The 15,082-nt window shown below is 43.3% G+C and overlaps 2 protein-coding genes across 4 annotated transcripts in view; one reads left to right on the forward strand and one right to left on the reverse strand.

The window, feature by feature from the left end:
• Positions 1–13,161, forward strand: part of pknox1.1 (pbx/knotted 1 homeobox 1.1) — a 113,169-nt gene extending 100,008 nt beyond the window's left edge. For all 3 annotated transcript variants that reach the window (XM_043701451.1, XM_043701450.1, XM_043701452.1), the window contains exons 9-11: positions 2,565–2,641; positions 4,005–4,180; positions 11,429–13,161. In XM_043701451.1, the coding sequence (XP_043557386.1) occupies positions 2,565–2,641; positions 4,005–4,180; positions 11,429–11,640 (465 nt within the window). In that variant the 3' untranslated portion in view covers positions 11,641–13,161. The remainder of the gene's footprint in view (positions 1–2,564; positions 2,642–4,004; positions 4,181–11,428) is intronic.
• The window catches only part of cbsa (cystathionine beta-synthase a), a 62,791-nt gene that overhangs the window by 6,427 nt on the left and 41,282 nt on the right, over positions 1–15,082 (reverse strand). The window lies entirely within an intron of this gene.

Raw genomic sequence — 15,082 nt, forward strand, 5'->3', positions numbered from 1 at the left:
AGAATCTCACCCATTTTCTCTGACTCCATGCATAATTTTCCTTCTTTGTCCTTGAGTGGGCCAACCCTTTCTCTAATTACCCTCTTTCTCCATATATGCGAATAGAAGGCCTAGGAATTTTGCTCAACCCTGTTTGCTAAAGATATTTCATGATCCCCTTTTAGCCCTCTTAATTCTTTGTTTCAGATTTAGTCCTAGTTTCAAGGTATACTTTCAAAGCTCTGTCTATTTTCAGTCGCCTAGACTTTATGTATGCTTAATTTTTCTCATAGCTAGTCTCACAATTTCACCTGTCATCCATGTTTCCCTAATCTAGCCATTCCTATTCCTCATTTTCACAGGGACATGTCTGTCCTCCACTGTAATCAACCTCTCTTTAAAAGCCTCCCACATATCAAGTGTGGATTTCCCTTCAAACAGCTGCTTCCAATCCCAGCTCCTGCCAAATTTTGCTGTAGTTGGCCTTCCCCCAATTTAGCAATCTTCCTTTAGGACCACTCTCATCTTTGCCCATGAGTTTTCTAAAACTTAGGAAATTGGGATCACTATTCCAAAAGTAATCCTTTACTGAAACTTCAACCTTCTGGCCAGGCTCATTCCCCAACACCAGGTCCAGTATGGCCCCTTCCTGATTTGGACTATTTACATACTGCTCTAGAAAACTCTCCTGGATGCTCCTTACAAATTCTGCTCCATCTAGACCTCTAACACTTAGTGAAACCCAGTCAATGTTGGGAAAATTAAAATCGCCTATCCCCACCATCCTGTCACTCCTGCATCTTTCCATAATCTGTTTACATATTTGTACCTCTATGTCACGCTCGCTGTTGGGAGGTGTCTAGTACATCCCCAAGATTGTTACTGCACCCTTCCTATTTCTGAGCTCTGTCCATATTGTCTCACTGCTCAAGTCCTTCATAGTGCCCTCCTTCAGCACAGCTGTGATATCCTCTCCGACCAGTAATGCAACTCCTCCACCCCTTTTACCTCCCTCGTTATCCCGCCTGAAGCATCAATATCCTGGGATATTTAGTTGACAATCATACCCTTCCCTCAACCACGTCTCAATAACAGCAATAACATCATACTCCCAGGTACTAATCTGACCCCTAAGTTCATCTGCTATACTTACTGCACTTGCATTAAAACAAATGCACCTCAGACCACCAATCCCTTTGTGTGCATCATCTGCTCCCTGCTTACTCTTCCCCTTAGTCATGCTGACTTCATTATCTAGTTCCTTACAGGCTTTAATTACTGCCTCCTTCCTGTCCACTCACCTTCTCATTTAGTCCCCAAACCCCTGCCACATTAGTTTAAACCCTCCCCAACAACGTTAGCAAAAGCACCCCCAAGGATATTAGTTCCAGTCCAGCCCAGGTGTAGACCGTCCAATTTGTAGTCGTCCCATCTCCTCCAGAACTGGTCCCCATGTCCCAAAAATCTGAACCCCTCCCTCCTGCACCATCTCTCAATCAATGCATTCATCCTGCCGATTCTTTCACTTCTACTCTGACTCACACATGGAATCCTGAGAATACTACCTCTGGAACCTTGCTTGTGGTCAAAGAGGAGGTGACAATATCTGCTAATGCCCCAGGTATTTCTTTCCTTGTCCCCTGCAGTAACCTGGATAGATCCTACCTAACCCTGGGGATTTATCCACCATCATGCGATTTTGGGTATCCAAAACCACTTCCTTCAATATATTGACATTCTCTAGAGCGTTCACACTCTGATCTCTGACCTCAACATCAGTCATGACCTTCTCCTTGGTGAATACTGATGCAAAGTACTCCCACTTCCTGTTGCTTCAAGCATAACTTCCCTCCTTTGTCCTTGAGTGGGCCTACACTTGCCCTTGCTATCCTCTTTCTTCTAGTATATGCATGAAACGCCTTAAAATTCTCCTTCACCCTGTTTGCTGAAGACATTTTATGCCCCCGTTTAGCCTTCCTAATTCTATGTTTAAGTTCCTTCCTAATTTCTCTATACTGCTCTTGCGCTTTGTCAGTTTGTAGCTGCCTAGACCTATCATATATTGCCTGTTTCCTTCATGAGGGAAAACATTTTTAATCAGCAAGTGGTAGTCTCCTGCAACCCACTGCCTGTGAGAGGAGTGAATGTTCAGATGGTCAGTGATTGGTGAAAGAAATTGAATGGGTACTGAGAGGAGATAAATTTGCAGGGTTTTCGAGCAGGGGAGTGAGACTGAGTGCATCTTACATCCAGGGGCTGGCATGGACTCAATGGATTGAATTACTTTCTCTGGAGTAATGACTTTGCAATTATTTGAAGGTGCTACATGTATGCAAGGTGGTGTTGTGTTTCAATTTTGTTTCGTATGTTTATTAGATCATACAAGAGAATGTCATATGAAGAGAGTATCAGAGTTTAAAGTGCTGAGTCAAGGTAGTAATATTTGTATAAACTCACTTTATGACACTCTAGATGCTCCAGTTGAAAATCAGCTCCTGTTTTGCAGTTGTTACTGGAACCTTTTTGTTGTGTGTGTGGCTAGTTACACAGCTGCCCTTAACTCAATTGTTCATTCCTATTCCCAGCATCCTTATCCCACAGAAGATGAGAAAAGGCAAATAGCTGGTCAGACTAACCTTACCCTCCTCCAGGTCAACAACTGGTGAGTCGTTGTTACTGTCAATTTACTGAGCTCCATTGTGTAGACATCCATTAAATCTAAACATCTCTTGATTGTTCATTACAAACTGTGATGACCAGTTAATCAATCTGCATTTGTAACTAATGACACATCCAAGAATAGGTTTAGGGTGAGAGGGGAAAGATATAAAAGAGACCTAAGGGGCAATGTTTTCACACAGGATGGTACGTGTATGGAATGAGCTGCCAGAGGAAGTGGTGGAGGCTGGTACAATTGCAACATTTAAAAGCCATCTGGATGGGTATATGAATAGGAAGGGTTTGGAGGTATATGGGCTAGGTGCTGGCAGCCTAGACTTGGTTGGGATATCTGGTCGGCATGGATAAGTTGGACCGAAGGGTCTGTTTCCGTGCTGTACATCTCTATGACTCTAACAAGAATGTCACATCCAGAATCCACATAGTGGGAGGTACAGGTATGCAGAGTATTTCTTAAATGGTAACAGATTTGAAAGTGGAGATGTACAAAGGAACTTGTCTGTCCTTGTCGATATGTCACAGAAGGCTGACATGCAGGTGCAGCAAAGTATCAGAAAGGCTCCTGTGTTAGCCTTTCTTGAAAGAGGATCATAGTACAGAAGTAGTGAAGTCTTGCTTGTTTTAGACTGCATGCGGAATACTGTGTGTACTTTTGGTCTCCTTATCTCAGGAAAGATATTATTCTCGTGGATTGCAAAATGATGGTTTGTTCACCAGACTTGTTCCTGGGGACTGTCCTTTAAGACAGGTTGAACAAACTGAAACTGAATTCTTGAGAGTTTGGAAGAATGGGAGTAAATTTATTTAGAGTATCTGGTTGGCATGGGTGAGTTGGACCAAAGGGTCTGATTCCATGCTGTACAGCTTTATGCTTCTATGAATTACAGTGATCTCATTGAAATTTGCAAAATACTTAAAAGGTGAGATGGTAGACACCGGTAAGGTGTTTCCCCTGGTTGTTGAGTCAAAAGCCAGGGGATATTATTTAAAAATAAAGGGAATGACAGTTTTATCTGAGAAGAGGAGAAATTTGTTGAATCAGAGAGTTGAGAGCCTTTGGAATTCTCTACACCCAGAAAGCCATGGAAGCTCAGTCTTTGAGTACTGTATATTTAAGGTAGAGATTGAAATATTTTTGATGACCGGTGGTATGCAGGGTTTGGAGTTTGGTAGGTAAAGGCATTTTAAGTGATTGCTCAGCAATAATCATTGTGAAAGGTGGGGGAGGCTTGACGGGCTACTCCGGTTTCTGTATCAGAGTAGGTATTATTAGACTAGAACATGCTAGGGAGGTGACAATATTACATCTGTAATGTTATGCTGAGTTGCTGTATATTTGATCTTAGGTTTATCAATGCTCGCCGGCGGATTTTACAGCCCATGCTCGATGCTAGTAATCCAGACACTCCACCCAAGGCCAAGAAGATCAAGACCCAAAGTCGCCCAGTGCAGCGATTCTGGCCAGATTCAATTGCTGCAGGGGTAGCTCAGCAACATGTAACCAGTATTACAGTGTCAGACAGTAAGTCAATAACACTTGATCGAGCTGGACAATTTGTAGTTTCTTTTATTCATTCATGGCATAGCTGGCTGAGCTAGCATTTATTGCCTATCTCGAATTGCACTTAGGAAAGTACTGGTGAGCAGCATTCTTGAATTGCTGCAGTATGTGTGGTATAGGTGCATTCACAATGATGTTAGGAGAAATGTGCAGGATTTTGACCCACTGACAGTGAAAAAACACTGATAAATTTCTAAGTCAGGATGGTAAGTGGCTTGGACAGGCCACTTCCTTGTAAGCAATGGTGTTCCCATGTATCTGCTTAGTAAGTGCTGTTTGGAGGATCCTAGGTGAATTTCTGTTATGCATCTTGTAGATTATACACTAAGTGTCAGTGGTGGAGAGAGTGAATATTAAAGTTGTTAGGTGTGGAATCAATCAAGCATTCTGCTTTGTCCTAGATGTGCAGGTCAGGTGAATTGGCCATGCTAAATTGCCCGTAGTGATAGGTAAGGGGTAAATGTAGGGGTCTGGGTGGGTTGCGCTTCGGCGGGTAGGTGTGGACTTGTTGGGCCGAAGGGCCTGTTTCCACACTGTAATGTAATCTGTAATCCAGTCTTGGATTAACAAATAGAAAATAACATTTGTGCCACACAAGTGCAAGGCAATGACCATTTCCCACAAGAGAGAATCTGAACATCTCCCCTCAACATTGGATGGCATTACCATCACTGAATCCCCACTAACAAAATGCTGGTGCGTTACCATTGGCCAGAGACTAAACTACTCCACTATACAAACACTGTAGCTACAAGAGCAGGTCAGAGTATCGCCAGCTTTATTAATCAGGGCATAGAGTACAAAAGCAAGGAGGTTATGTTAAATTGTATAAGGCACTTGTTAAACCTCATCTGGAGTAGTTCTGTACTAGTTATAGGATATGAATACATCAGAAAGAGTGCAGAAGAAGTTTACAAGAATAGTTCCAGGGATGAAGAACATAGTTATGAGGATAGATTGAAGAATTTGGGATTGTTCTTCTTGGAGAGGAGGAGATTGAGGGGAGATTTGAGAGAGATGTTCAAAATCATGAGCAGCTGGATATGATAGAGAGGGAGAAGCTATTTCTGTTCGTAAAAGGAACGAGAATGACAGCACAGATTCAAAGTGATCTTCAGAAGAAATGGGGGTAAGTAAGTAGTTATGGTCTGGAATGGTTGGAAATGTGGTGGAGGCAGATTCAATTAAGACATTGAAAAGGGCATTGGATGATTATTTGGATAGAAATAGTAAGAAAAGGTATGGAGAAAAAGGAGACTAGCACAAGGTTGCTCATTTGAAGAGTTGGTGCAGGTGCAATGGGCTCCTTCTCCATCATAACTCTTCAGTGATTCTACAAATGCTGTTGTAATTAACTCAACTCCTGATTCTGCAAAGCCTGTTCACCATCTCCAAAGCAGAAAATGTGATGGAACACTCTCTAACTTGCCTGGGTGAGTGCATCTCCAACAACACAGGCCCTTCGGCCCAACCAGTCCACACCAACCCACCATAGCGCAACCCACCCATACCCCTACATTTACCCCTTACCTAACACCACGGGCAATTTAGCATGGCCAATTTACCTGACCTGCACATCTTGGACTGTGGGAGGAAACCGGAGCACCCAGAGGAAATCCACACAGACACGGGGAGAACGTGCAAACTCCACACAGTCATTCGCCTGAATCGGGAATTGAACCCGGGTCTCCGGCGCTGTGAGGCAGCAGTGCTAACCACTGTGCCACCGTGCCACCATATTGTCCAGGTCTTGCTAAATATGAACATGGACTGCTTCAACATCTAAAGGGTCTCAAATGGTGCTGAACATTGTGCAATCGTCAGTGAATATCTCCACTTCTGACCCTATGATAGAGGAAAAGTCATTTCTGAAACAGATGAAGATGGTTGGGCTTAGGATGCTACCCTGAGGAATTCCTGCAGAGATGTCCTGGAGCTGAAATGACTGACCTCCAGCAACCACAATCATCATCTTTTGTACCAGCTATGACTCCAGCCAATGGAGAGGTTTTTTTCCCTGATTCCCATTCACTGCAGTTTTGCTAGGTCTCCTTGATGCTGCTCTCTGCCTTAATGTCAAGGCAATGTACTTTTTAATCTGTTCCATGCAGAGCTATCAGCATCAGCACTCTGACTGTGGCACAAACTTCCAGTTTGGCAAGTTGCTGCTGTGCATGTGCCTTGGAAGCCCGTACAGCCAGTACGGAATGTAGAGGAAATGCTGTTCCAAGGACAGTCACTTTCTACTCTCTGACGTTTGACTCTTTTGTCTATATAGGGACTCAGGCTGTAATGAGGTGTTATGAAGATGTAGAGGTGTGTGGACAAAATTTTCCAAAGATGTGCAGGTTGGGTAAATTGGCCATGCTAAATTACCATAATGTCCAGAATTGCACACGTCTTTGGATTAGTCATGGGGAAATGCAGGATTGGGATTGGGATGCTCTTTGGAGGATCAGTATGGACTCGATGGGCTGAATGGCCTGCTTCCACACTCTAGGGTTTCCATGTTTCTATCTATGATTCTATGTTGTTAAGGTCCATTGCCTTTGCAGTGTCATGCAACTATTTCATATCTTGTGGAGAGAATTAAATTTGCGTGAAGAGTTGCATCTGTGATACTGGCAACCTCAGGAGGAGCCTGAGACAGATCATTCACTTGGTACTTCTAGCTGGAGATTGTGAATAATGTATTGAGTTTCCCAATCATTGAGAATGAGCATGTTAGGGGAGCATCCGCCTCCAATGAGTTATTTAATTGTCCATTATCATTGAAGACCAGATTTGGCTGGGTCAGATCAGATCCATTAGTTCTGGGATCTCTTTGGTTTTTCTACCCCTTTCTTCTTTCACTGTTTAGCATGTGTGTAGTCATGTTGTAGCTTCACCAGCTATTACAAGGGGGCATAGCTTTAAATTAAGGGGGGGTAGGTATAGGACAGATGTTAGGGGTAGGTTCTTTCCTCAGCGAGTCGTGAGTTCATGGAATGCCCTGCCAGTAGCAGTGGTGGACTCTCCCTCATTATGGGCATTTAAGCGGGCATTGGATAGGCATATGGACGATAGTGGGCTAGTGTAGGTTAGGTGGGCTTGGATCGGCGCAACATCGAGGGCCGAAGGGCCTGTACTGCGCTGTATTCTTCTATGTTCTATACCCCATTTTTACATATGTGTCGTGCCCTCCTGCACTCTCCATTGGACAAGTGTTGGTCTATAAAATATTACAAGCAGGTGCAGAAAAGAATTAAGAAAGCTAATGGAATGCTGGCCTTTAAATTGAGAGAACTGGTGTGTAAGGATACAAAAGTTATACAAAACCTTGGTTAGACACAATTTAGAGTACAATGAGCAGATCTTTTTTATTCATTCATGGGATGAGAGCATTGCTGACTAGGCCTGTATTTATTGCCCATCACTAATTGCTCAGAGGGCAGTTAAGAGTCAACCACATTGCTGAGAGTCTGGAGTCACATGTAGGTCAGACCAGGTAAAGATGGTAGTTTCTTCCCTAAAAGACATTAGTGAACGAGATGGGTTTTTCCAACAATCGACATTGGTTTCATGGTCCTCATTAGACTCTTAATGTCAGATATTTATTGAATTCAAACTTCACCATCTGCCATGGCAGGATTTGAATGCGGGTCCCCAGAACGTTACCTAGTCTCTGGATTAAGAGTCCAGTGGTAAGAGATCAGAGTGCTGGAAAAGCACAGCAGGTCAGGCAGCATCCAAGGAGCAGGAAAATCAACGTTTCAGGCAAAAGCCCTTCATTAGGAATGGAGGCAGGGAGCCTCCAGGGTGGAGAGATAAATGAGGGGGGAGAGGGGAGGTGGGGCTGGGGTGAATAGAGCAAAGAGTACACTAGGTGAATGGGGGTGGGGGTGGGGATGGAGGTGATAGGTCAGAGAGGAGGATGGGGGAAGGTAACAGAGGAAACTGGTGAATTGCACATTGATGCCCTGGGGTTGAAGTTTTCCGAGGCAGAAGATGAGGCGTTCTTCCTTCAGGTGTCTGGTGGTGAGGGAGCAGCGGTGGAGGAGGCCCAGGACCTGCATGTCCTTGGCAGAGTGGGAGGTGGAGTTGAAATGTTGGGCCACGGGGCAGTGGGGTTGATTGGTGCGGGTGTCCCTGAGAAGTTCCCTGAAGCGCTCTGCGAGGAGGCATCCAGTCTCACCAATGTAGAGGAGACTGCATTGGGAGCAACGGATACAATAAATGACGTTGATGGATGTGGAAGGCTCCTTTGGGGCTTTGGATGGAGGTGAGGGAGGAGGTGTGGGCGTAGGTTTTGCAATTCCTGCGGTGGCAGGGGAGAGTGCCAGGAAGGAAGGGTGGGTTGTTAGGGGGTGTGGACCTGACCAGGTAGTCATGGAGGGAACGGTCTTTGTGGAAGGCAGAAATGGGTGGGGAGGGAAATATATCCCTGGTGGTGGGGTCTTTTTGGAGGTGGCGGAAATGTCAGCAGATGATGTGGCTGATGCGAACCTTGGTCGGGTGGAAAGTAAGGACCAGGGGAGTTCAGTCCTTGTTACGGTTGGAGGGGTGGGGTCTGAGGTGCGGGATGTGGACGAGATGCGTTGGAGGGCATCTTCAACCACGTGGGAAGGGAAATTGCAATCTCTAAAGAAGGAGGCCATCTGGTGTGTTCTGTGGTGGAACTGGTCCTCCTGGGAGCAGGTATGACGGAGATGGAGGAAGTGGGGATACGGGATGGCATTTTTGCAGGAGGTAGGGTGGGAAGAGGAGTAATCCAGGTAGCTGTGGGAGTCGGTGGGTTTGTAAAAAATGTCAATGTCAAGTCGGTTGTCATTAATGGAGATGGAGAGGTCCAGGAAGGGGAGGGAGGTGTCAGAGATGGTCCAGATGAATTTAAGGTCAGGGTGGAATGTGTTGGTGAAGTTGATGAACTGCTCAACCTCCTCACGGGAGCACGAGGTGGCGCCAATGGAGTCATCAATATAGCGAACAAAGAGACAGGCATAGCTGGGACCCAATCGGGTGCCCATGGCTACCTCTTTGGTCTGGAGGAAGTGAGAGGATTCGAAGGAGAAATTGTTAAGGGTGAGGACCAGTTCAGCCAAACCAATGAGAGTGTCAGTGGAAGGGTACTGTTGGGGACGTTGGGAGAGGAAGAAATGGAGGGCTTGGAGGCCCTGGTCATGGCGGATGGAGGTGTAGAGGAATTGGATGTTCATGGTGAAGATGAGGCAATTGGCGCCGGGGAAATGGAAATCTTGGAAGAGGTGCCCAGTCCAGTGATAATACCACACCTTAGGAAAGATATATTTGCCTTGGAGGAAGTGCAACATTGGTTTACAAGAATAATACCTGGATTTCAGGGGTTAAGTTATGAGGAGAGTTTATACAAATTAGACCTGTTTCTCTCAAATTTAGACGGTTAAGGGGTGCTCTGATTAAAGTTTTCAAAATAATAACAGGAAAAGATAGAGTAGATAAAGATAAACTTTCCACTAGTTTTAAATTCTAGAACCATGAGACATCATCTGAGAATTAGGACTAGACATTCAGGAGAAATGTTAGGAAGGTACTTGCACACATTAAAGGTGGTAAAGGTTTTGAACTGTGTTCCACAAACTTCAGCTGATGCTAGGTCAGTTGTTGGTTTTAAATCGGAGAGTACTTAACAAACATTTATCTAAAGATTCAGAGATATGGGTTAAAGGCAGGTATTTGGAGATCGGGCACACATTGGCCACGATCTCATTGAATAGCAGAACAGACTCAAGGGGGTGAGTCTGTTCTGGTGCTTTGGTGGAAAGAGCATGGCTATGAGGATACACATTGTGGTTGAAAACATTTCATGCTGAAGCTGTTAATGGCCCACAGTGCCTCTTGGACACTCAGGTTTGAGTTACTAGATCTGTTTGAAATCTGCCCCATTTAGCACTGTGGTAGTCCCACACAAAACGATGAATGCTATTCTCAATGTGAAGACAGCACTTTGTTTTCACAAGGACTGTGTGGTGGTCACATGGACAGATGCACCTGCAGCAGGCATGTTGGTAAGGATGAGTTTTTACCTCTTGTTGATTCCCTTACCACTTACTGCAGACCAAGTCTAGCAGCTTTGTCCTTTTGGACCTGATCAGCTCGATCAGTCGTGATTCCACTGAGTCACTCTTCATAATGAACATTGAAATCCCCCACCCAGAGTACATTCTGGACCTTGCCACCTACAGTGCTTTCTCCAAGTCATGTTCAATGTGGAGGAGTATTGATTCAACAGCAAAGGCAAATTTGTAGGTGATAATCCCTACATGGTATCCTTGCCCAAGTATGACCTGATACCATTTGACATCATGAGTCAATGTTGAGGACCCCAGGCAACTCCCTCCTAGTTGTATACCTCTGTGTCAACTATCTGTGCTGGTCTGTTCTGATGGTGGGACAGGAGATGCCTCGGGATGAGACATTGGCTGGATGTGATTCTGTGAGAATGACTATGTTAGGCTGTTGTTTGACTATTCTGTGACAGCTCTCCCAATTTTGGTACAAATCAAAGCAAAATACTGCGGATACTGGAAACCCAAAATCAACACAGAGAATGCTGGTGAGACCCAGCAGGTGTCAGCATCTGTGGGAAGAGGAGTCAGACCAGAATCTCTCCATAGATGCTGCCAGACCTGTTGAGCTTTTCTAGCATTCTCTGTATTTGGCATAAGTTGCTGTGTTAGTCAGAATCAACTGCCTCTGTCATTTCTGTTGGGTAGTCCAAATTTATTCTTATTCATCTTTTCTGTAGCAATTTATTGCAGCTGAGTCTCTTACAATTTCAAAGGGTAGTTAAGAGTTAACCACATTGCTGTAGTCTGAGTCATATGGAGGTCAGACGAGGTAAGGATGGCAGATTTCCTTTCCTAAAGGACATTAGTGAACCAGATGGATTCACTAATCTGATAGTTTCATGATCATCATTCCTGGAAAAACTGTGTTTTTGTTCCATATTTATTAATTTCATCGCTTTTAACTTGCTCTAGCCATACTTGTGAAGTTTGATTTTATGTCTCCAGACCATCAGTGTGGACGTCTGGAATATTCATGCAGTGACATTACAGTAGGCTATTGTTCCCTTATTTACTCACAGCATGAGGTCTTTAATTGCTCCTCCTGCCACAAACACTCCATACTTTGAGACTCATTGTCTATCTGATTGATGTGTGGATTAAATGCCCCTTGGTCCCTCTGCAGGTGCGATGGTCTCAATATCAAGTCCAGTGAATGTGAATGTGGACAGTCTGCAGTCTTTGTCGTCTGATGGAGCAACACTGGCTGTACAGCAGGTCATGATGGCCGGACAGAGTGGAGAGGATTCTGGCAACAGTGTCGAGGAAGATGACAGTGATCTGTCTGCAACAAACATTAGTGGCCTGGCCTTAGACAACAGCGACTCACTGCAGTAGGCCCAACACACAGAGAAGCCATGGAAGGACTGGCCATGTATTTTTATTCTTTGCACTCAGTGCATTTTATTTCTGACGTATTTTATATATAGGTAGGAGAGCGCACTTTTCTATCTCACCTTGTATTGAATGAATGGGGCTCTAAATACTCTCACATTGAACTAGCTATTTTAATGTGGACAGACAGTAAACTTATTTCACCGAATCGATGTGCAGACTGAATCAGAAGTGTTTCAACTTCATGTGTGGTTGGTCTGTTTTATCCATTTAGAAATAACTGGCCATAATTTTAAAGGTGATTTGAAGAAACTCTTTACCTAGTTCTCCAACTGACAAAAGAATTATTGGATCAAATCCTGCTTTTTTTTTATTTTAGTTGATGAATTTTATCGTCAACAGCGTTTTGCAGTGAACACCAAGTTTAGTTTGATTAAACTATGGGTTTCGGATTGGACTGAACCAAACTTCAGGTAGGCACAAAAAAAACATCTTGGGTCAGGGTTAATATTTTGACAGTTGCCACTGACAGTGCCAGCTGGAGAGGAATTCTGGTCAGAGTCTGGTGCTAAGTAGCTGTAAACTGCGTTCACATTGTACAATAATGATAAGCTATGTTATTAATGCATTTTCTCTCCGTTTCCTGGGTTAGTATAGGAGCACAATGAGCAATCTTTGACTGTCAGACTGTTGTCCCCAATTTTGTGCAACTCCAAATGAAGCAAAAGCTCACAATGTCTACATTTCCTTTTGCCTCAACACTTTGCTGACTGCCAAGACTGAAAAAACTGGAGCTCCACAATCACAATCACTAATGAAGGGAAGTGGGGAGGAGTGGGGAAGCAAATCATCTCCATATTCATGGGGGACATATGCTAACTGGTCTGTTTTGGTTATTCTACAGTGAGGGTACTGTATATGAAGCAGGTATGTAACACACCTAAATTGTTTGAGAAGAAGCACAGTGCATATAGAAGGAATATCTCATATATATCATTCAGAATCCCATCTGTGGCACATGTCCTGTACATCATTGACAGCAAGGCCAGTGTGAAGGCCAGCATCATAGGACATGTTTGATCTATTCTGCTTCTTCCAGTTTTATATTTTTATTTGACCAGCTCTGTAATCCTGAAATTTTGTCTTTCATTAACAAAAATAATAATGTAAACTTTGTATACTTTAAATATCCTGTCGATAATTACTGTGCCATTGTAGTGAAATTGAACAGTAATGATCTCCTTTCTACAGTCCTCCCCGTTTATGTCGACCCTGCATAAATCGATATCTTTCTTAATTTGACCACTAAATAAAGTTCCACTCCATTCTTCTATTTGCCTATTCTATTTTACCATTTTATCTTGATATTGACATAAAGGGTTACCCTGATAAGTTGACCATCAGTCTTTGTTCTGCCCTTATGTCACCAATTGAAAAAGCTCCATAAATCTCAGCATCTTTTTTTCAACTTTTCTCACATGTGGCAGAACAAAGACTTATCAGGGTAACCCTTTATGTCAATATCAAGATAAAATGGTAAAATAGAATAGGCAAATAGAAGAATGGAGTGGAACTTTATTTTGTCGTCAAATTAAGAAAGATATCGACCTATGCAGGGTCGACATAAAACGGGGAGGACTGTAGAAACGAGATGATTATTGTCCAATTTCACTACAATGGCACAGCAGACGTTTTGCAGAGTTGAGCCAAATCACAATCTGGAGCCATTTGCAAATGGCAGCAGGTATCCAGCCCACATTTTCAACAGATTTTATCACTCTGCTGGCAGAGGGCAGGGTGTGAATCCCAAATTCACCAGGGCCTTTTTAAACTTAGGACATTGGTTATGTCAACAAAATCTCTATAGGCCCAGAGATATTGATATAAACAAATAGGACCCATATTTGCTGTTGTTCTCTGCTTTCCACCATGAATACTTTGCCTCACTCCATAGGCGTTTGCCTCTCCATTGTCCGGGTGAACCTTGATAGATGAATTTCAGTAGCCTGTCGTCTGCTCAAGACTGACCCCAGCCCAGGACACTTAGGCACCAGATCATTTCTGTCCTGTCAAAGTCAGCTGACAGTATAGTTTGGAATTGAAGATGTGAAGCCCTTGGTTCAGCACCAACAGTACATTCACCCACTCAGCTCGAAGGGGCACATTTAATTTTTATTTGATTTGTTTATGAAACCGAAAAAGAAGTATTATACAAGTTTTAAAATATTTTCTTGATATGATACTGTAAGCTAACGACTGTTTTCATAAGGGGTATATGTGTGAGAGAGGCAGATAGAGAGAGTGTGAGGGAGAGAGATTAAATTTGCGTTCACTGTGACAAGCCAGGTGAGTGAGTGTACATTCACTGTGACAGGCCAGGTGAGTGTGCGTTTGCTGCTCTGTAATGTGTTAAACAATGGGCTGCCACCAGGACACACATCCCTTTACTGATACATCACATCACATTTACATCGATATCACCACTTACCAACCTCCAGCATAATACCACAAAGCAGCTGCCAGATAAAATTGAGAAGCTCAATAACTCCATTTCTATTTTTGGAAGGTGTGGACTATCTGGACAGGGACTGGAGCCCACAGGCTGAATAGTAAATATTTCTGATTCTCTCCAGAAAAATAGGGCATGAAGAGAACAAAAATGCACTAAATACACCGCTCAAAGACTAGGTAACAAATTCTTAAAATTATTCACACAGGGAGAGAGGCAAGTAGAACGCTGAATCCACCATTTTAGATGCTCAGTTGTGCCTTTTTTGTGCACCGGGTGAGCCCAGGTGATACGCCTGCCTTACCTGAGGGGATATGGGAAAGAACGCTTCCTTGGAGATTTTTCTGTATCTGTTTAACTAACATTTAATCCACTTGTTAAGAAAGGAAACATTTTTAAAGCCGGAACCACCATTCAGTCATTTTCCCTCATTGCCTACCTTACATCTGGTGGAATAATCGCTCCAATGTTTTAAAATGAAATAACGTACTGCTCGAATATTACTGAAAAAAGACACATTTTATTGAAGCTTTATACCTTGCCCTCATCAGGACAATTCACAAGAATACCAATTCAAAGGGAAAACCAGATTCCGAGTCCACTTGTCAATAAGTTAACTCTCTCCTCTCATGCAATATATAAATGTTACTCTTCTGCTTGAATTTGGATTCTTGCAAAATCTTCTGGTGATTGCAAGTTGTAAAGCTTCAACGAAATGTAACTACCAGCACAATGTTTTTTTAATTCCTTACTTTGTATTATATGAACATGAACACATTGAAAGTTAACTGTTTAGGCTCCCTTGTTAAATCCCAAAATAAAATAGCGAATTATGTAGGCTGCCTTGAATGAAGTGATGGTGTGATGCTGTATTAGTGTATTCAGCCAAAACAATGTTGCATGGTAAGTCTCAATTCTGATGAGGTGGTGAGAATT

The sequence above is a fragment of the Chiloscyllium plagiosum genome, chromosome 12, assembly GCF_004010195.1.
Source record: "Chiloscyllium plagiosum isolate BGI_BamShark_2017 chromosome 12, ASM401019v2, whole genome shotgun sequence".
NCBI classification, from domain to species: Eukaryota; Metazoa; Chordata; class Chondrichthyes; order Orectolobiformes; family Hemiscylliidae; genus Chiloscyllium; species Chiloscyllium plagiosum.